This window comes from Lepisma saccharinum, chromosome 25 (assembly GCF_977018435.1).
Source record: "Lepisma saccharinum chromosome 25, izLepSacc3.1, whole genome shotgun sequence".
Lineage (NCBI taxonomy): Eukaryota > Metazoa > Arthropoda > Insecta > Zygentoma > Lepismatidae > Lepisma > Lepisma saccharinum.
Genome location: NC_139253.1, coordinates 29,333,300 through 29,349,707, shown reverse-complemented (window position 1 = coordinate 29,349,707; position 16,408 = coordinate 29,333,300). Strand labels below are relative to the sequence as shown.

Below are 16,408 nucleotides of genomic sequence, written 5' to 3'. Positions count from 1 at the left end.
ACTGTCAGTTTGACATGCATGTACGATTTTAACGCGTAAAGAGGTCGCCAATGCTGCTTCCAATTAACGTAAGTACTTGAGAACTATCTCACACCAGAAACTATCCGTCTAGAAGTAGTAATTAATGAGACACTGGAAGAATAATTTGGGGTCGGGGTTATTTAAATACAGCAATACATCTAAAATTGACATACAGTTAACTATTTATTCGTTAATGTTAGTAAAATATTAGAATAGAATAGAATAGGATAGAATTTATTTCCAGTATGAGCCTTTACAGCTATACATACCATACAAGTGAGAAATTTTCGTGCACTTTCCCTACACCCTTCTCCTTTTAGTCTGCTTCCACCTTCACCACTGCTTGGGAGTTCACCAACATTATTTCATTTCAAATCTTTCCCTATACTTGTGCTGTTACCTGAGTGATTCCTAAATTTTCTCACATTTATTTACTAATTTATTTATTTAGTAACCCTCCCCCCTTTCACACATGTTCGCTATCCCCACTGAGCTTCTTTGCTCTCTTTTCCCAGGCGTAGTGTAGGAAAGTTCCCAGATTCCTTATTTGCGCCTCCCCCCCTCTCGGTCTCTCCCTCCTAATAACGCTTGTCATTATATTCTCAATGTTATCTTCATTTATTTCCCTGATATATTTTTGTCTTGCCTCCCCTGTTTCTTTGCACTGGAGGAGAATGTGAAATTTCGTCTCGTCTTCGCCGCATAGCGGGCATTCTACGCTCCCGTCCTCCCGTTTTAGTTTAACTTGTGCCCATCCCCCCAGTCTGAACCAGGCCAAACCTGACCTTTCTTTTGCCCCACAAATCCACATAGTTCCTCCTTCCCCATTCTCGATCCTAATCCACTATTTTCGCTGATGTCAACGATATTTTTTTGCGTCGCATTCTGCCAAAATTTTCTGTTTGTTAATGTCCTCCAGTCTGGCACGAATGGACCCTAGCATCTGCATATTACCGATATATGTATGTCGCCCGAGAAAGAAATTTTCCGAAAAAGCCAAATTATTATATTAGTCACGCTGATCAATTGGCTGTTATTTTTCCGGTATGTTGATAATGATGCACAGACAGAAGAGCGTTATTTTTTTTAACGAACCTCTAAATTTGATTGAAACCGATAATTACAAATTCGGTGAGAGACATTTCAAATAATCCAGTGATCCGCTCCTGAGAGGTCACTAATCTACCATTGTCACGAATTAAGGGGAGCGTGTATGTGACGACCACTCCCCCCCCCCCGCAGAGAAATCTAAAAAGAACAATCACCCATTCACTTCAATCTAAAATTAAGTGATCAGTGGTCACTGTCCGAGAAGTCTAGAACCAACCAATTAAGCGATCACCCCATTAGACGACGTTTAGAATTAGCAATACAATTTTAAGAAACTTATAAATAAGAGGCCATTGCCCCTCCTCCTCCCCCAAGAGTGAAGATATTTAATCCGACACTGGAATCAGGTGCCCTAAAATCAGTTTGCAGTTGCTATTGTGAAGACTCCTTGGACACCTTGCTTTGCTAACATCACCCAGCTGTCACGTGACCTTCACACCGCATTTAAATACCATAATATCATCTCTCCCACTACTGAACTTCATGTAAACTACATTATACACGGTAGTCCCAAAAACTAAACTTTCACTGTAACAACAAACCATTAAACAGAAGAATAAGATTAAAACGTGTGTGGTATTTATCCGATTATCATAATCAGAATTTTTCTGAAGGAGGAGGAAGTTTGCAGCTGCTACCGCGACAAAAGGTCACCCATCCGACAACTTTAATAATTGAACAGATGTCTGTCTGGATACCGAAATATGCCGCTCCGTCCAACCGTGAGAGTGTCGTTCCTACATTTTCCCCCTTGCTTCTTGTCCCTCCAACCAGCCACCCGCAGTTCTAAAACCTGGGGCCTTTAGAAAATTTCGCAGAAGAAAAAATCTCCACTTCTTCGGCATTGAGTATAGGCAGTGGGCGGAAAAGTTGAAGTGTTACCAGCAACAAAGAAGGGCAGGTTTTGGCGACGAAGAAGAATGTTGGCTTGTCGGGCTTGAAAAACCTATCGCGGAAGAATCCTAGTGGTCAGTGGCGTGCACAGGATTTTCGAAATGGAGGGGTTACGTGTATTTCTTTGGTAGTCAGCCCTCAGTTTTGCAATATTTTCCTGCCATTGACGTTCTTTTTTTTTAAGAATACTTAGCCAAAGGAGGGTTTGACCCCTACCAACCCCCCCCCCCCCTTGGGCACGCCACTGCTAGTGGTCCTAGCGATTAAGGTATGCAGTGCACCTAATAATAATAATCAGGATGTCTACCAGTCATGAAAGTCGAGAAAAAGTAAAGAAATCGACAAGTAGTTCAAGAAGTCATTAAAAAGTCAAGAAATTATAATTATGGTCAGGCCCGTAGCCAGGCAGGAACCAGGGGGGCTGAGCCTCCCTGGAACTTTCGTCAGCCCCCCTGGCACTGCCGTCATCCCTCTTGACATTAGGTAAAACGTGGAAAAACTATTTTGTGTAATTTGTTTGCAGTGAAGTGTGAAAATTTAGACAGCAGATATTATTTTGCTCAGAACTTTGGTGAAGCATAAATTCACAGAACAGCAGCTATTACATTCGTTCATCTTAATTATAAGAAGTCTAAATAGCGACAAGTATATAGAATATTCTCTTCTCTAGACTTTAGAAAGTTGCTTCATAGGGAAGCTTCTTTATCTCTGCCTTCGCTGCCCCTGTTGCGAGTTGCGACCACCTGTTTAGATAGAAACCTGTAACTTTGACACGTCATCATGCAAATTCCCTCGGTATCTGCGTCAAAGGTCAACATGGAACGAAGGGGAGTTTTATTGTTTCGTCCCAGGGATGGAATGTTCGCTAGGCCCAATGACTGAATACTGTCAATTTTTCTTGTGTGATATAAATATCTTTATCATCACTAGTTGTATGGAGTGTGTAGTATGGGATGATTTCAGTAGCAGTCAATTAACACTTCAAGCGATATTTTAAAAGATATAAAAAATAGTATTTGTATGATGTTTCTAAAAAATATATAACTTAATGACCCCTACTCCACCCACACACATAATTTACCTTCATTTAATACTGTTAAACTTTTGAAAAATAGACTTGGTTTACAAAGCTTCCCCTGATAACCCGTGAGCCCCCCCCCTGGAGGTCAATTCTAGCTACGGGCCTGCTTGTGGTCAAGAATTTTTACTATCACAGTGACTGATTGATTGGTTTAGTTTATTTTACTTCATTTTTTTGCCCCTTTGGCTCATCGTGAAGATGAGGATGAATGATGGTAAGATATGAGGAGTGAAGGAATAAGCACAAATATATATAGGACGACCATCACGAGCCTCATGTAAGATTATACTGGCTGGCTGGCTGGCTGTGAGTTCAGATGCCAGAGCCTCGCTTGTCTGCCAAATGTAGATAAAGGAAGTCTAATTCTCATGTTGAATACAGCTTCAGTTTTCATCTTAAGGTTCATCTGGACCTTTTGCATCTGTAAGGGCGATTTTTTTCAAATTTTCGTCTCCATTCGAAAAACCGCGAATGTTGACTGCGAATGTTCACAGACATCAAAACAGCAAACCCTCTAAGCGATTTGCATCAATCCCAAATTACAATGTCAACTGAAGAGGAGGAATGTTCAATGGCCGAGGGGAAGAAACAGGCCAGGAAACTGCCACCGGGGGAATCGAAGGGTGGAAAGTGTGAATTTTTCTCCAACTTCCACAACAGTAGGTTTTTGCTGGGGGAAGCACATTTACAACAATGGATTTTCTTTGTCAACACGAAGGCAATTCCCCCTCTGGGATGCATCCATATATTGTCTTGGAGGGGGCAAATGATTTACTGGAAATCTGCGTTTCCTTTTTCGTCACTGTTTTTCCTTCTGGTTCTGCTTTTTCATTGTCTTCCATTTTTTACCATTTCATGACAAAAACATGGTAAGACACGCATTTTTTCTAGTTGCTATATTGAGTTTGCTCCAATATAACTTACATTATTGATGAGCCACATAACAAATATGTGTTTCTTGAAATGTTTCTTATCAGTTTAAAGAACAATTCATGTGTGTACACACACACATACTCCTGCCATACCCATTTACAGTGTGATTATACTGTAATAGTACAAAAACAAATAGTTGAGAGGCAGAAAGGAGCTGGAATATTTTTAGAGAGCGCAATTACATTTTAATACATGCCTAAATACCAGAAAATTGAATACTGATGCGAAAATATAATTTACGCCTGGCTATCTATTGCTTCTTGTTTTTGGGAGGGGTGGAAAGTGAGAAAACTGCTAATAGTTTCATCTGCAGCCATCACTGCTTAGTTGCTTGATTATAAAGAGGAATCTAATCGTAGTCTACCCGGGTATCACATAACTTAAAGATTTCAATATCAAAGTAAAGCCTGAATCACACGAAACTGGATATCCAGTAGGAATGCTCTAGTTGACGCTGGACTGGCTACTCATTTGCTAGTTTTCGGTACTTGTTACACCATACTTGTCGATAGTCTTTCGTTCCCATAATGGCGGCCGCGCGAGATGTAAACAACGTATCACTTCACACTTTTAAAATACGATAACTATTCTACCGAGAGGAATATCGCTTCGTATTAAATGGTTTTAGGTAGAGAAGAATGGCGCTGATAAAATACATACTTTACAACGTTTACTATACACGTATGGAAGAATATTTTAGTTTTTTCAATTGTAAACACTGTGTACTCACTATAGACAGTACTCGACATGCCTTTTGCGCTACATGCACTCGGAAACCACAGACAAAAAACGCTACTTTGCAAACTCACAGATTATCTTCACATTGCGAAACTTTGCTCTGATTGGCTGTTCCACAGAATCTAGTTGAAGAAAGTTAGTAGCAATTAGAACATGTCCTATCCTCAAAACCAGTCAAGCAGTCAGCCAGGCGACCATGATTTCTACTTAGAAAGTCAGTTCAGCACCAACTAGGGCATTCCTACTAGAAATCCAGTTCCGTGTGATAGGGGCTTAAGATAGTACACTAACTAACGTATATACTTGTCATAAATATTTGAAATTTTATGAGAGATACTAAATCTCACTCTCTCTCTCTCTCTTGCTATTTCTTTAGCTAAAGCTGACTTCGATGACGTGAGAATGAAAAAACTTGAGAATAAAGAGAAATGCGAAAAGTAGTGTTAATATATACACAATAACTTAATGGCACTATTTAAAACAGTTTTTTGTCTTCATAATAATAAAAAAAGAAAATTGTAATATAGATAGACATTAACTACCGGAAATAGGGGTTTATTAAAAGAAAAAAAAACTAAAACTAATTATCATAACACTCGTAATGTAATGCACAAAATATAAATTATGCCTTGCCCATTCATGTGAGTAATACATTTCCCCCACTCTACCTCCAAGCTATTTCTAACTGTAGGCAATGAAGGGGATATAGGCCCATCAAATTTACTCTCCATGCATCCTACATTTGAAAGCCTTTCCATCATATTTTCTGTTCTCGGACTTTGTAAGATAAGACGCACTTTGTGGGAAATGTGGTGTGATTTCGGTAGATATGAGAGCGTGCCTGATCCTGTTATTTTGGTTGTGGTACCTTTTATCAAAAGCCAGATGACCCAAACAGAATCCAAGTCTGGTTTTGTGATCTGTAAGTCTGTATTGAAACTAGGGCGACTTGTAAACTAAACTTTCGGAAAGAAAATTCTTCAAGTCTACTTTTCGTCCTTCAGTTGATATCATTAAGTTTATTACTGTACAACTAAAGCAGAGAACAACATAATTTATGTGTACGGATCAGGCACGTATCTAGAATATGTTTCGGGGGGTCCGAACCAAGTGTCTCAGGAATAATAATAATAATAATAATAATAATAATAATAATAATAATAATAATAATAATAATAATAATGTTTGATTTAAAATAATTACATTAAATCTAATTAATACTAATTACAATACATAAATTAATATTGTATTAATATTACACGAATACGAATAAAGACTGTATAAGAATAGAGATATAACAGCGCATATTCATTACATAGCTTACCTGTAGTTAAGATCGGAATAATTTACATAAAAGCAAGTGCCCTGGAAATAAAATTAATGTCAAATAGATGAAGAATTGAATATTTATCGAATAACAAAAATGATGTTACATGTAGTTGAAGAAAAGTAAGTTTCTGATTAATATTTAATGCATATTATTTTAAGTAGTAGTGTACATAAATCTTCTTTGTAACGACATTTAAAGCCGTATGATCCCAATATAATCCTTGCCTTCTAAAAAGTTAAGAGGGAATTAATAACCATCGATTATGCAACAAATGCTAATATTTTCATTACTTAATGTAAGTACTTAGTAAGTCTTTCGGCGGGTCCGGGCCGCTGGACTCCGCTAAATACGTCCTTCTTGTCCTTCAAAGACGTATGATCCCAATATAATCCTTGACTTCCAATAAGCTCAGAGGAAATTATACAACAAATGCTAAACGAGTATATTTTAATTATTTGATTTTCGTACTTAATATGTCTTTCAGGTGGGGAGGGGGTGGTCCGGACCCCCTAAATACGTCCTTTCTGTTCTTCAAAGCCGTATGATCCCAATATAATCCTTGTCTTTCGATAAATTCAGAGGAAATTATACAACAAATGCTAGACGAATATATTTTTCATTATTTAATTTTTGTACTTGATAAGTCTTTCGGAGGGGTCCAGACCCCCTGACCCCCGAAATACGTCCTTGGTACGGATATACAAATTCATTATGAAAATGACACCGCGGAACAGTCGAAGACCCAAATTCTGGGAGGCATTTAATCTACTGTAATATTTGTGACATATCGACTCACTAGTCCCATACACTTGTCTTAGTTTCGTTTGTCAAACAGAATAGCTATATAAAGAAATGTGGAGTACGAATATCTAAAGCCCGCATCACACGGAACTGGATTTCCAGTAGGTATGCCCTAGTTGGCGCTGGACTGGCTAGTTTTGCTAGTTTTCGCCTCACACGATACTTATCAGCTTACTCTTCGATAGACTTTTGTTCCCATACGAGGGAAGTTGTAATGGCGGCCGCGTGAGATGTAAACAATGTATCACTTCACATTTTTAAAAGCCGATAACTATTCAACCGAGAGGAATAGCGTTTCGTATAAAACCTTATTAGGTACAAAACAATGGCGCTGCTTAAATACATACTTTACAACGTTTACTGTACACGTATGGAAGAATATTTTAGTTGTTTCAAATGTAAACACCGTGCACTCAGCATAGATGGTGTAACTCAACGCGCCTTTCATGTTGTATACGTTATACATTGCTGGAGTAACACTCGGAAACCACAGACAAAAGTGCTCCTTTGCACACTCACAGATTATCTTCACATGGCGAAACTTTGCTCTGATTGGCTGTTCCACAGAATCCAGACGAGGAAAGCAAGTATCAATTAGAACATGTCCTATTCCTCCAAACCAGCAAGCAGTCAGCCAGGCGGCCATGATTGCTATCTAGAAAGTTAGTTCAGCGCCAACTAGGGCATTCCTACTAGAAATCCAGTTCCGTGTGATAGGGGCTTAAGTAAGGCTCGAATTGTTGCTTGCAAATTTTAGTCTAAAGACAATACAGTGTGTTTTAAAAAATATATATCATTACAGATGTAAGTATCTCAGTAACTACACAGTCAAGGTAAAGGAAACTACACAGGTGTAATGTTCAACTGAATAAGATTTATGCATAAAATATTGAATAAGAAATTCAAAGATATGTGGATGTCACTAAAGATTGTTCACAAGTGTTCAATATGCGCACCACCTGTGACACGGCACACGTCAAGTCGGTAGCTCATCTAAAGACACTTTAACATGTAACAATCTTCAGTGCGGCGGCGATTCTCTGCTGGAATTCCTCTGGGCTTGTAGGAAGAGGGGGAGGCCCTTCACATAGCACCAGAGAATCACAAGGAATTAGGACAGGTGAACGTGGTGGCCATTTCAAGAGCACTTTAACATGTAACAATCTTCAGTGCGGCGGCGATTCTCTGCTGGAATTCCTCTGGGCTTGTAGGAAGAGGGGGAGGCCCTTCACATAGCACCAGAGAATCACAAGGAATTAGGACAGGTGAACGTGGTGGCCATTTCAAGAGCACACTATCTTCATGACTAGCACACCCGATCCATCGCCCTGGCAGTGTTTCATTGAGATCCGCCCGCACAGTGAGCTTACAATGGGGTGGCGCCCCGTCCTGTTGCAAAATGAAGTGTTCATGTTTGTTTGGAATGAGTGTATTCATGAGCCATGTCTGAAGCATTTGCAGATAATCATCGCCGGTAACGTTTCCCGCAAAGAAAAACGGCCGTGAAGATGATCCTTGGAGATGGCACAGAAGACAACCACTTTTGGTGAGTCTCTCAGTTGCTCGAGTGTGGCATGGGGATTTTGTTCGCCCCAAATGCGAGAACATTATGCTTGTTGACTTTGCCATTCGTGTGGAATGTGGCCTAATCACTAAAAACAAGACGTGCATCAAAGTTGTCTTCATGCCACATTACACATTGACTTTTGGGGTGTTTCTACACATAATGTTAAATTTTCAGATCATTTGCACCAGAATTGGTAACGTTTGTGCAACGAAACGCCACGTTGCGGCTACACAAAATGCAAAGCAATGCCCCAAGTTGCGGGGCCACAAAACAATGCAACGGGCCACCACTCGTAAGTAACTCCAGGGTATGGAGTTGCGAATTGGCAACAAACCGCTCCTTGCTCCGGCTGGTCAGTTGGGAGCACCAGTTCTCACCCAGGGATCGGGATTAAGACGATCCGCCCTTCCTCCAGGAAGGTAACCACCGAATTGCGACACGTGACAGTAAATAAAATTCCAAATACTTTATAATTAAAATGTCCAAAATCTTTAATCACGAATCGCGCGCGTACATACTTATTCGCACAAGCCAAAAATATAATGTGTTGGGTCCTGCTCGCTTGTAGGCAGTGATGAGTAACTTATTTATCACGACAGAATCCGCGCACCGCCTTCACCGTTAATAGCAAGACCTCAACTGCTACCTCAAGCGCGAGGCGCAGCATAACAGATTGTTCTAACTTACAATACAAACTCATAACATAAAATAGCACAAGAAAAACTGATAATTTATGTAACACATCAATGTTAATTAGCGATAGTAAGCTAAAGTTCAGGTTGGCAACAATTAAAAATGCCAACGTGGAAGTTTTTACATCGCCAAGAACACGAAGCGTGGTTCCCCCACTCCTAACATAAACAGCCAATAGGAATACGATATTTTATTGAAAACGAGGGAGAAATACTTTGCTATAATATTACAATATTATACTATATAGAAATAACAAAACTAATTTTATCAAATAAATCATATTTGCTCTTGCACATAAAAATGATTAAATAAAGATTTAGTTTATAACGAAGATAAATTACTTCAATCTTGTACATTGTTGAACAAAACTCGATATTAAGAAGAAATGTATTTAACTTGTGCTTGAAAAACAATGAAAACTTTGCATATATTAGTATTAAATGTTGCAAAAATACGCGAATAATATTATAACATAAGATAAAACGTAAATATATACATGAATTATAAAAACAATTAAGTATAAATAATTTAATAAAAGTTCTTAACTTGAAAGTATACGAATAAGATAAATGCCAATATACAACTGAAATCTGCCTAACATGGCGGTCGTTACATTTGTACATTACGAAATGATATCAAATTTATTGAAACATCCGGCAATATACTGCAAAAACTTAATTAATTATATAATCGTTAACTGACATTCATCTAAGTGCTATCCCTGTATTTTAAGTGAACGTTAATGTTAGGTAATTTGTACACGTGTATTACCTCATAATATGTTGTGTATAGGAACTGCCTAAGGATAAAATATGATACAAATATTTATGTTAAATTCCATTTTTCCGATTTGTTTCTGTCTGTTGTTACAAGCGCACTAGGCATAGAACAGAAACGGTATGAGGACAAATCACCTTGAAATTACGCAGGCACGAACCGTAACGCCATTTTTTAGCATTCATCGAAGCAGAATTTAAACAAAAAGAGAGGAAGTCAGACCAAGCCTCCTTGATAAGATCAATCATTCACTTCTCTTTTCGTTATTTATACGTCGTGCCGCAACGCAAAAAAGAGGGTACAAAATACAGTATTTCTTGATGATAGGCGTATGTTATAGAATCAGAACACTTAGATATTAGTCCTTGTACTTCATTTTTCTGCCACTTTTTGCTAACCGCGAAGATGAGGATGGTATGATGAAATAGCAACATAGAATGATACACACTAAGATTCATATGAAGAGCAATATCACACAATATGCTGTGAAAATATAATTAAAATATCAGTGGAAATAAAAGAGTTAAGGAGTAAACTAAAGCTGGAAAAAGGGGGGGGGGTGAATGTCAAAAAGTGAGAACGTATTGACCAAAAATTAAATGAAAAGGACAACGAAAACTTCCATTTGGGTACATAATACTGTCCAACGGTTGAAGGAAGACTGTGATGAGCGGAACAACTAAACTTTTAGGATTCAATTTATTGAGTTTTAAGTGTAGTTTCGAGAATTTATTCGCATATTAAACGTAGCATAACAAATATTAAAGTAATTTACAACTGCTATATGCATTAACAAAGATAAGGTCTCCCCGATGACGTAGTGGTAATGTCGTCGACTTGTTATCAAAGGGTTCCGGGTTTGATAGACACATAGTGCTTCGGATACCACTTTAAACTGTGGGCCCAGTCCCGGTTAGCGTATCTGTGCTAGGGTGGACTTGTCATTCCTCTTGCAGGTCTGGGTAACCAAAGCCCGTTCTGCGACTACAACAATTAATCATTCCATCGGCGATATGGTCATCTACATTTTTTTTCCTTTCGGCCTGTAATTTATTAATTTTCAAGGCAAACGGCTATCTGGAATCCTAAGAACATGCTGATTCCACTGATATTTTATAATGTCTTCCATCACTGCTTCGACCTTCCATTTATTTCGGATATCTTCAAATCTAATTTTGTCTCGTAAGATTACTCCTCTTAAAGATCGGGCCTCCCCGATGGCGTAGTGGTAACGTCACCGCCTTGTAGTCAAGAGGTCCTGGGTTCGTTACTCAGTGTGGGCACAAGTGATTCGAATTCCCACTATAATCTGTAGATCCAGTCACGATTAGCCTTCCTGTGCATAAAGTGGACTTAAATTAAAAACTCAAACTCCACTTAAAGATCACAAGCATCTCATTTGTGAACAATTTATTCTACAGTTTTGTAGTTTTATCATGTTCACGAAGAGCCAGGCATCTAATTTGAATTTCTTTTCTCACGCCTTGTAATCAAAGGGGTCCCTGGTTCGATACTCGGTGGAGGTTCATAGTGGTTCGGATCTCACTTTAAACTATAGGTCCAGTCCCGATTAACCTTACTGTGCATAAAATGGACTTAAAACACCAACTCAATCAATCAATCAATTCTCTTCTCATTAGTATTCTAAAATATATTTTCAAAATTTCATTTAATCTATTATGTAAAAAAGATGGACAAAGCCAAAACTCAAACATTAACAAAGATGGTATTCACGGTACGAATATTGATGGTATCCACGTTGAGACCCATTGCTCTAACACAGAAACCTTTGCAATTTGCACTCTTTCGCTTCAGTTACTTTTTTTCGCAAACGAGCAACACTTCCTGAGAGTGAGGGAGCAACATTTTCAGTGACGTAAGAAAATTAGAGGGGAGACTTAATGTGTTGAAACAATGTTAAGAAGCGGAAGGGTCCCCTTAAAAGAAATGACGCCGTGACGTCAGATCAAAGAAGGGCTACTCAATGAAGAAAATGGGTCACATGATACCCTTAAGTAACGATATCGCTTCGGCTTTTTTCCGTCTAGAGCAGCTATAAACATTGTATCAACGTTTAAGTCTAGTTACTTGTGATTACCAGCGTCCGATTCTGCAATTGTTCTTTCAACAATGACAGCTGAAGCCATTATGTTATATCAACGTAAAGTGCGCAGCAAGGAACCACTTTCATTGACACTAACATTACGGAAACGATCAATTAATTTATTTCAAAGATTATACCCGGATACTTCATCTTGATAGAGACATTTCTTGAAATGTAGTTTAGATGTAAAACATAGAAAGTAATTTCGAGCGATTGAGAGGATTTTCCCTTCTCCATAGAATTACTATTTCCGGTCATTTTGTCAGCTTCCATTGCTTATTAAAATCTTGAGTAACATATTCTATAGTATATTTCCCTTGTAATGATAGAATCACTACAATATCCTTTTTTTGTTTGTTTTTGTGTTTGTTTAATGTTATTTTTTTAGTGACAGCTGTACTTCTTTATATGCAGTTTCCAATGTAACCTGCTGTAGGGCTGGTCTACATGACGGTGAAAGCCAGCTAGCAGAAAGTTGTTAGTTTCAAAATCTGGTTCTTTTAACCTGAAGGGGGTTGAAAAAAGTTCCGTTTACTGTTTTTTTCGAATCGCCTATACAAGAGAACCGATTGAGTAACGGGGGTTGGCATTCTTACGTTTTTTGGGCAAAAGGAGACCTTTGGAAGGTTCTCTCGGTGCCGGTAGAGTGGCTGGGCTAGTCAAATGACTAGCGGTCACGGATCAACCATTTGCTTTCATTGAAATACATAGATGATTCGTTTGGTGACAAGCCAACGCTTAGTTTTCGGTGGACATTTGTGAGAAACGTCGCATCCGAGGGGATTAAGCGACGCGTTTAATTTCAAGTATATGTCTATCCGTTGGTGACAAGCCAAGTACCTTGTTGCGCGAAATTATTAGTTTCAATTTGTAGATTCAACACTGTCAAGGTGTCCGCTTTTTTTTAAATCTGGGATTATAGGGACTGTGACAGGGTGGAAAAAGAATCATCACAGTTTTGTTTTTATATAATTTCAAGAAAGGCGCATAACTAGTTGTAATTTCAATCAAGTTTAGTCTATTTTTGCGAGGCAATTTTCATTATAAACAAGAAAGGGAGGGAATTAGAGAAACATGTCATGTATGCTAGTGACAAGTTAGATACATTTTTGAACTAGTACTGCTGGTCTAGGTCAGCGTACAAACCTCTCTCATATATATATTACAGCGTTGTAATTAAAGAGGATCAAGTCATTTTTTACGTGGGGGTTATTTCATATGTAATTCTTTGTACATATAAATAAATAGTTTTTTATATATATTTTTAAACTGAACGTCTGGGTATCATTGAGAGAAAATAACTGAGTTTTTCCCTAATATCCATGGTAAAGATTATGGTAGTTATTCTATGTCTTTTAATTCGATTGAACCGTTTTTGTTAGTTTTTAAAGTGTAATGCATCTTATTTGCCTGAGTGGGTAACGAAAACTAGAAACAGATCGAGCCAAGGCAGGTTACTCTCCTCAGAAGAGAACAAGAGCATTACACCCTTCAGAAATCAAATGAAACACAACTGCGTCACTTATTTTCTTCAATTTGTTGCGGCAATCTTAATTCCAAGTTTAAGCTGACATCTATCTTTGTGCCGGCCTCTGTGGTGGAGTGGTTAGCACAGCGTGCCCCGAGTTCTCATCAAGGCTTGGGTATGGGTGTTCATTGTGAGTGTCCCTTCATCAATTTCATAATCTCATCACTCATCGCCATCTTTGCGATTAGCCACAAATGGCAGAAAAGCGAAGTAAAATAAATCAAAACAACCAATCAATGAAGTTTATCTTTCTATTTGTGTTACTGTTATTTAGCGTATCTGTGAGTTTGTATTTTAAGTCCACTTTATGCACAATAAGGCTAATAAGGACTGCATCTGCAGTTTAAAGTGGGATCCGAGCTACTACGTGCCTCCACCAGGTATCGAGCCCGAGACCCCTTGATTACAGGGCGACAACGTTACCACTATGCTATCGCGGAGGCCCTCTATTTAGCGTAGCTTTTCTGTAACGTTTGGCTAATCGCGAAGATGAGGATGAGTGATGATATAATGAAACTGATAAGGGACACTCACAAAGAACATCTGTACCCAGGCCAGGATTCGAACCCGAGACCTCTGGCGTTGTAGCGCGCTGTGATAACCACTCCCGTCACGGATGTCGACTGAAGTCTATCATATGCTTGAGTAAATGCAACTACCATATCTCTTCACGCATCTGAAGTATCACCTCGGAACGAAATTTATTACGCTAAGACTGTTACCTTCTACAGCAGTGAAGTCAAAACTTTGTAGTAGAAAACCAAATACACAACTTTTCGGAAGATATTTTCCTTACTTCACAAGTCCAATAAAACATTACGGTGAAAATGACTGCTGTTAGTAATTCTAGGTGATATTATAAAGAACAGCCATGGCCAGGCAGGAATTCGAACTCGGAACCACTGGCGTCGTAGCGCGCTGTGGAGGTCTACATTAAAATTATTATAATTCTTGAAAATAAATTTGTGGGTGTGGAAGGGAGCGTGCAAACACTCCTCTCCCACCCCTTGGCGCCGCCTATGCAGGACTCGAACCAGTAACCTTCGTTGGCGAGACCATGCTCGGCCACAGTGCCATTGATGGTAAAAAAACAACATGCCCAAACCTTCAGAAGAAACAGGAAACTTCCTTACCTTCGAGCAAGACGACAAAGATAATCCGTCTCAGCGTAGTTTCCATCACGACCGAGAATTGCGTAGTCCTCTCTCACGCACAACGCACAGGAAACTGCGAAGCGAACTGTGGCAATGCTTTCGTAACGCACCGATGGGATCTGTTCGGCGAAGTCTTCCTGTTGATTCCGTTCGCAATGCTGAGGGTGGCAGGCGCCAATGGCGGTGGGAGCAGAAGTAGGAAAGAATAGAGGATGGGGAAGAGGGAAAAAAAACGTCGGAGCGTTGGTTGAAAAGAACTCCACACAGCTCTCCAATAACCTACAAGGTCAGTGTGCCAAGCTTCTGTATGAGATGTGGTACCAATGGATGTTGCATGACAGCCTGTACAGAAAAATTGACACATTTCTGACAAATTGGCTTCGCTAGAAAAAATCCTCTGAGGCCACCTCAAGAGTTGACGTGGCAGTAATTTATCCCAACACCCCCTAAAATTGTTCACAAAGTCCAAATTATGCTCATTTTGACGCTAAATATTCCTTTACACTCCCCTGGAAACGACGTCCCCCGATCCCCTTTCGCCGGTAGAAAATTCTGGAAAATCCTTGGGACAGAATATTTTCAGGTAGTCTCTGTATGGATATTTATCTCTCCTTTTCTTTCCTTTCCCCTTTCTTCCTCTTTCGTTATTGTTTTACTTCTTTTCATCTCTCTCTCTCTTCACTTTTTGTTACCATATCTCCTTGTTCCCTTCCTGTTCTTTCATTCCTATATCTTTGACTTTGTCTATTTCTTCTTCACCTTTCTTCTTTCTCTTTCTCTCTTTCTCTGAGCCATTATCTTTCTTTTTCCTCTCATTCTCTCTTTTCCTCTCTTTCTCTCCACGAGTCATCTATTTATTTTTCTTGTTCTTTCCTGTTGTCTCTCGAACTCGTCATTGTTTTCTGTCTTCCTTTATTTCTCTCTTTCTCCCTCTCTCTTTCGTTATCGTTGTTTCTTTCCTTTTCTTTCATCTCTCTCTCTCTCTCTCACACACACACTCTCTCTGACTCATTCTATTTCTTTTCTCTCTCGTTTTACCTCTTCTATTTTGTCTTTCCCCTTCTTCTCTGACCCATTCTCTTTCTTTCCTCTCATTCTACCTCTAGTTTCTTTCTCTCTCTCTATCTTACTCATTATCTTTCGTATTAATATCTTCCTTTCCTTTTTCTCAGACTTATTGCGTTTTTCTCATTTCTCCTATCTTTTACTCTGTTTCTCTTTCTCTCTCTCAAGCAATTCTTTTGAGCTTTACACGTCTCCGTGAGCAATCACTTCATTTTAGAGGTCACGAATTCCATTAATTCTATATTAATCGGCGATTTATGTTTAGTTTTTATATATTTCGAGGGAAAGTGGTTATTTTTAGACGATTTGAGCTACATCCAGGGGCGCAGCTAGGTTGGATTGTGTTTTGTGGAGGCAAATTTGAGTATATATGTAAGAGTATTAACTTATAAACTTATAACATGGCTTATAAATTATATACTGTTTTCTACGAATAAATAATATTCATTAAATAATACGAATATTGACCACACACATAGAATACAATACAGTTTCTCTTATATTTAGCAGTTTCTAAATATATTATATTTATATATCATTAGTCTCCTCAACTAGTGCAATAACTAAAAAAATAAATCGATTGTGACTGATCTACATGCAAAATTTACCAAA

General features: G+C 38.7%; 1 protein-coding gene across 2 annotated transcripts in view; it reads right to left on the bottom strand.

The window, feature by feature from the left end:
• The window catches only part of LOC145978605 (limbic system-associated membrane protein-like), a 97,023-nt gene extending 82,155 nt beyond the window's left edge, over window positions 1-14,868 (bottom strand). For both annotated transcript variants that reach the window (XM_083111325.1, XM_083111326.1), the window contains exon 1: window positions 14,711-14,868. In XM_083111325.1, coding sequence (XP_082967451.1) covers window positions 14,711-14,756 — 46 coding nt within the window. In that variant the 5' untranslated portion in view covers window positions 14,757-14,868. The remainder of the gene's footprint in view (window positions 1-14,710) is intronic.
• Window positions 14,869-16,408: the final 1,540 nt, after the last annotated feature.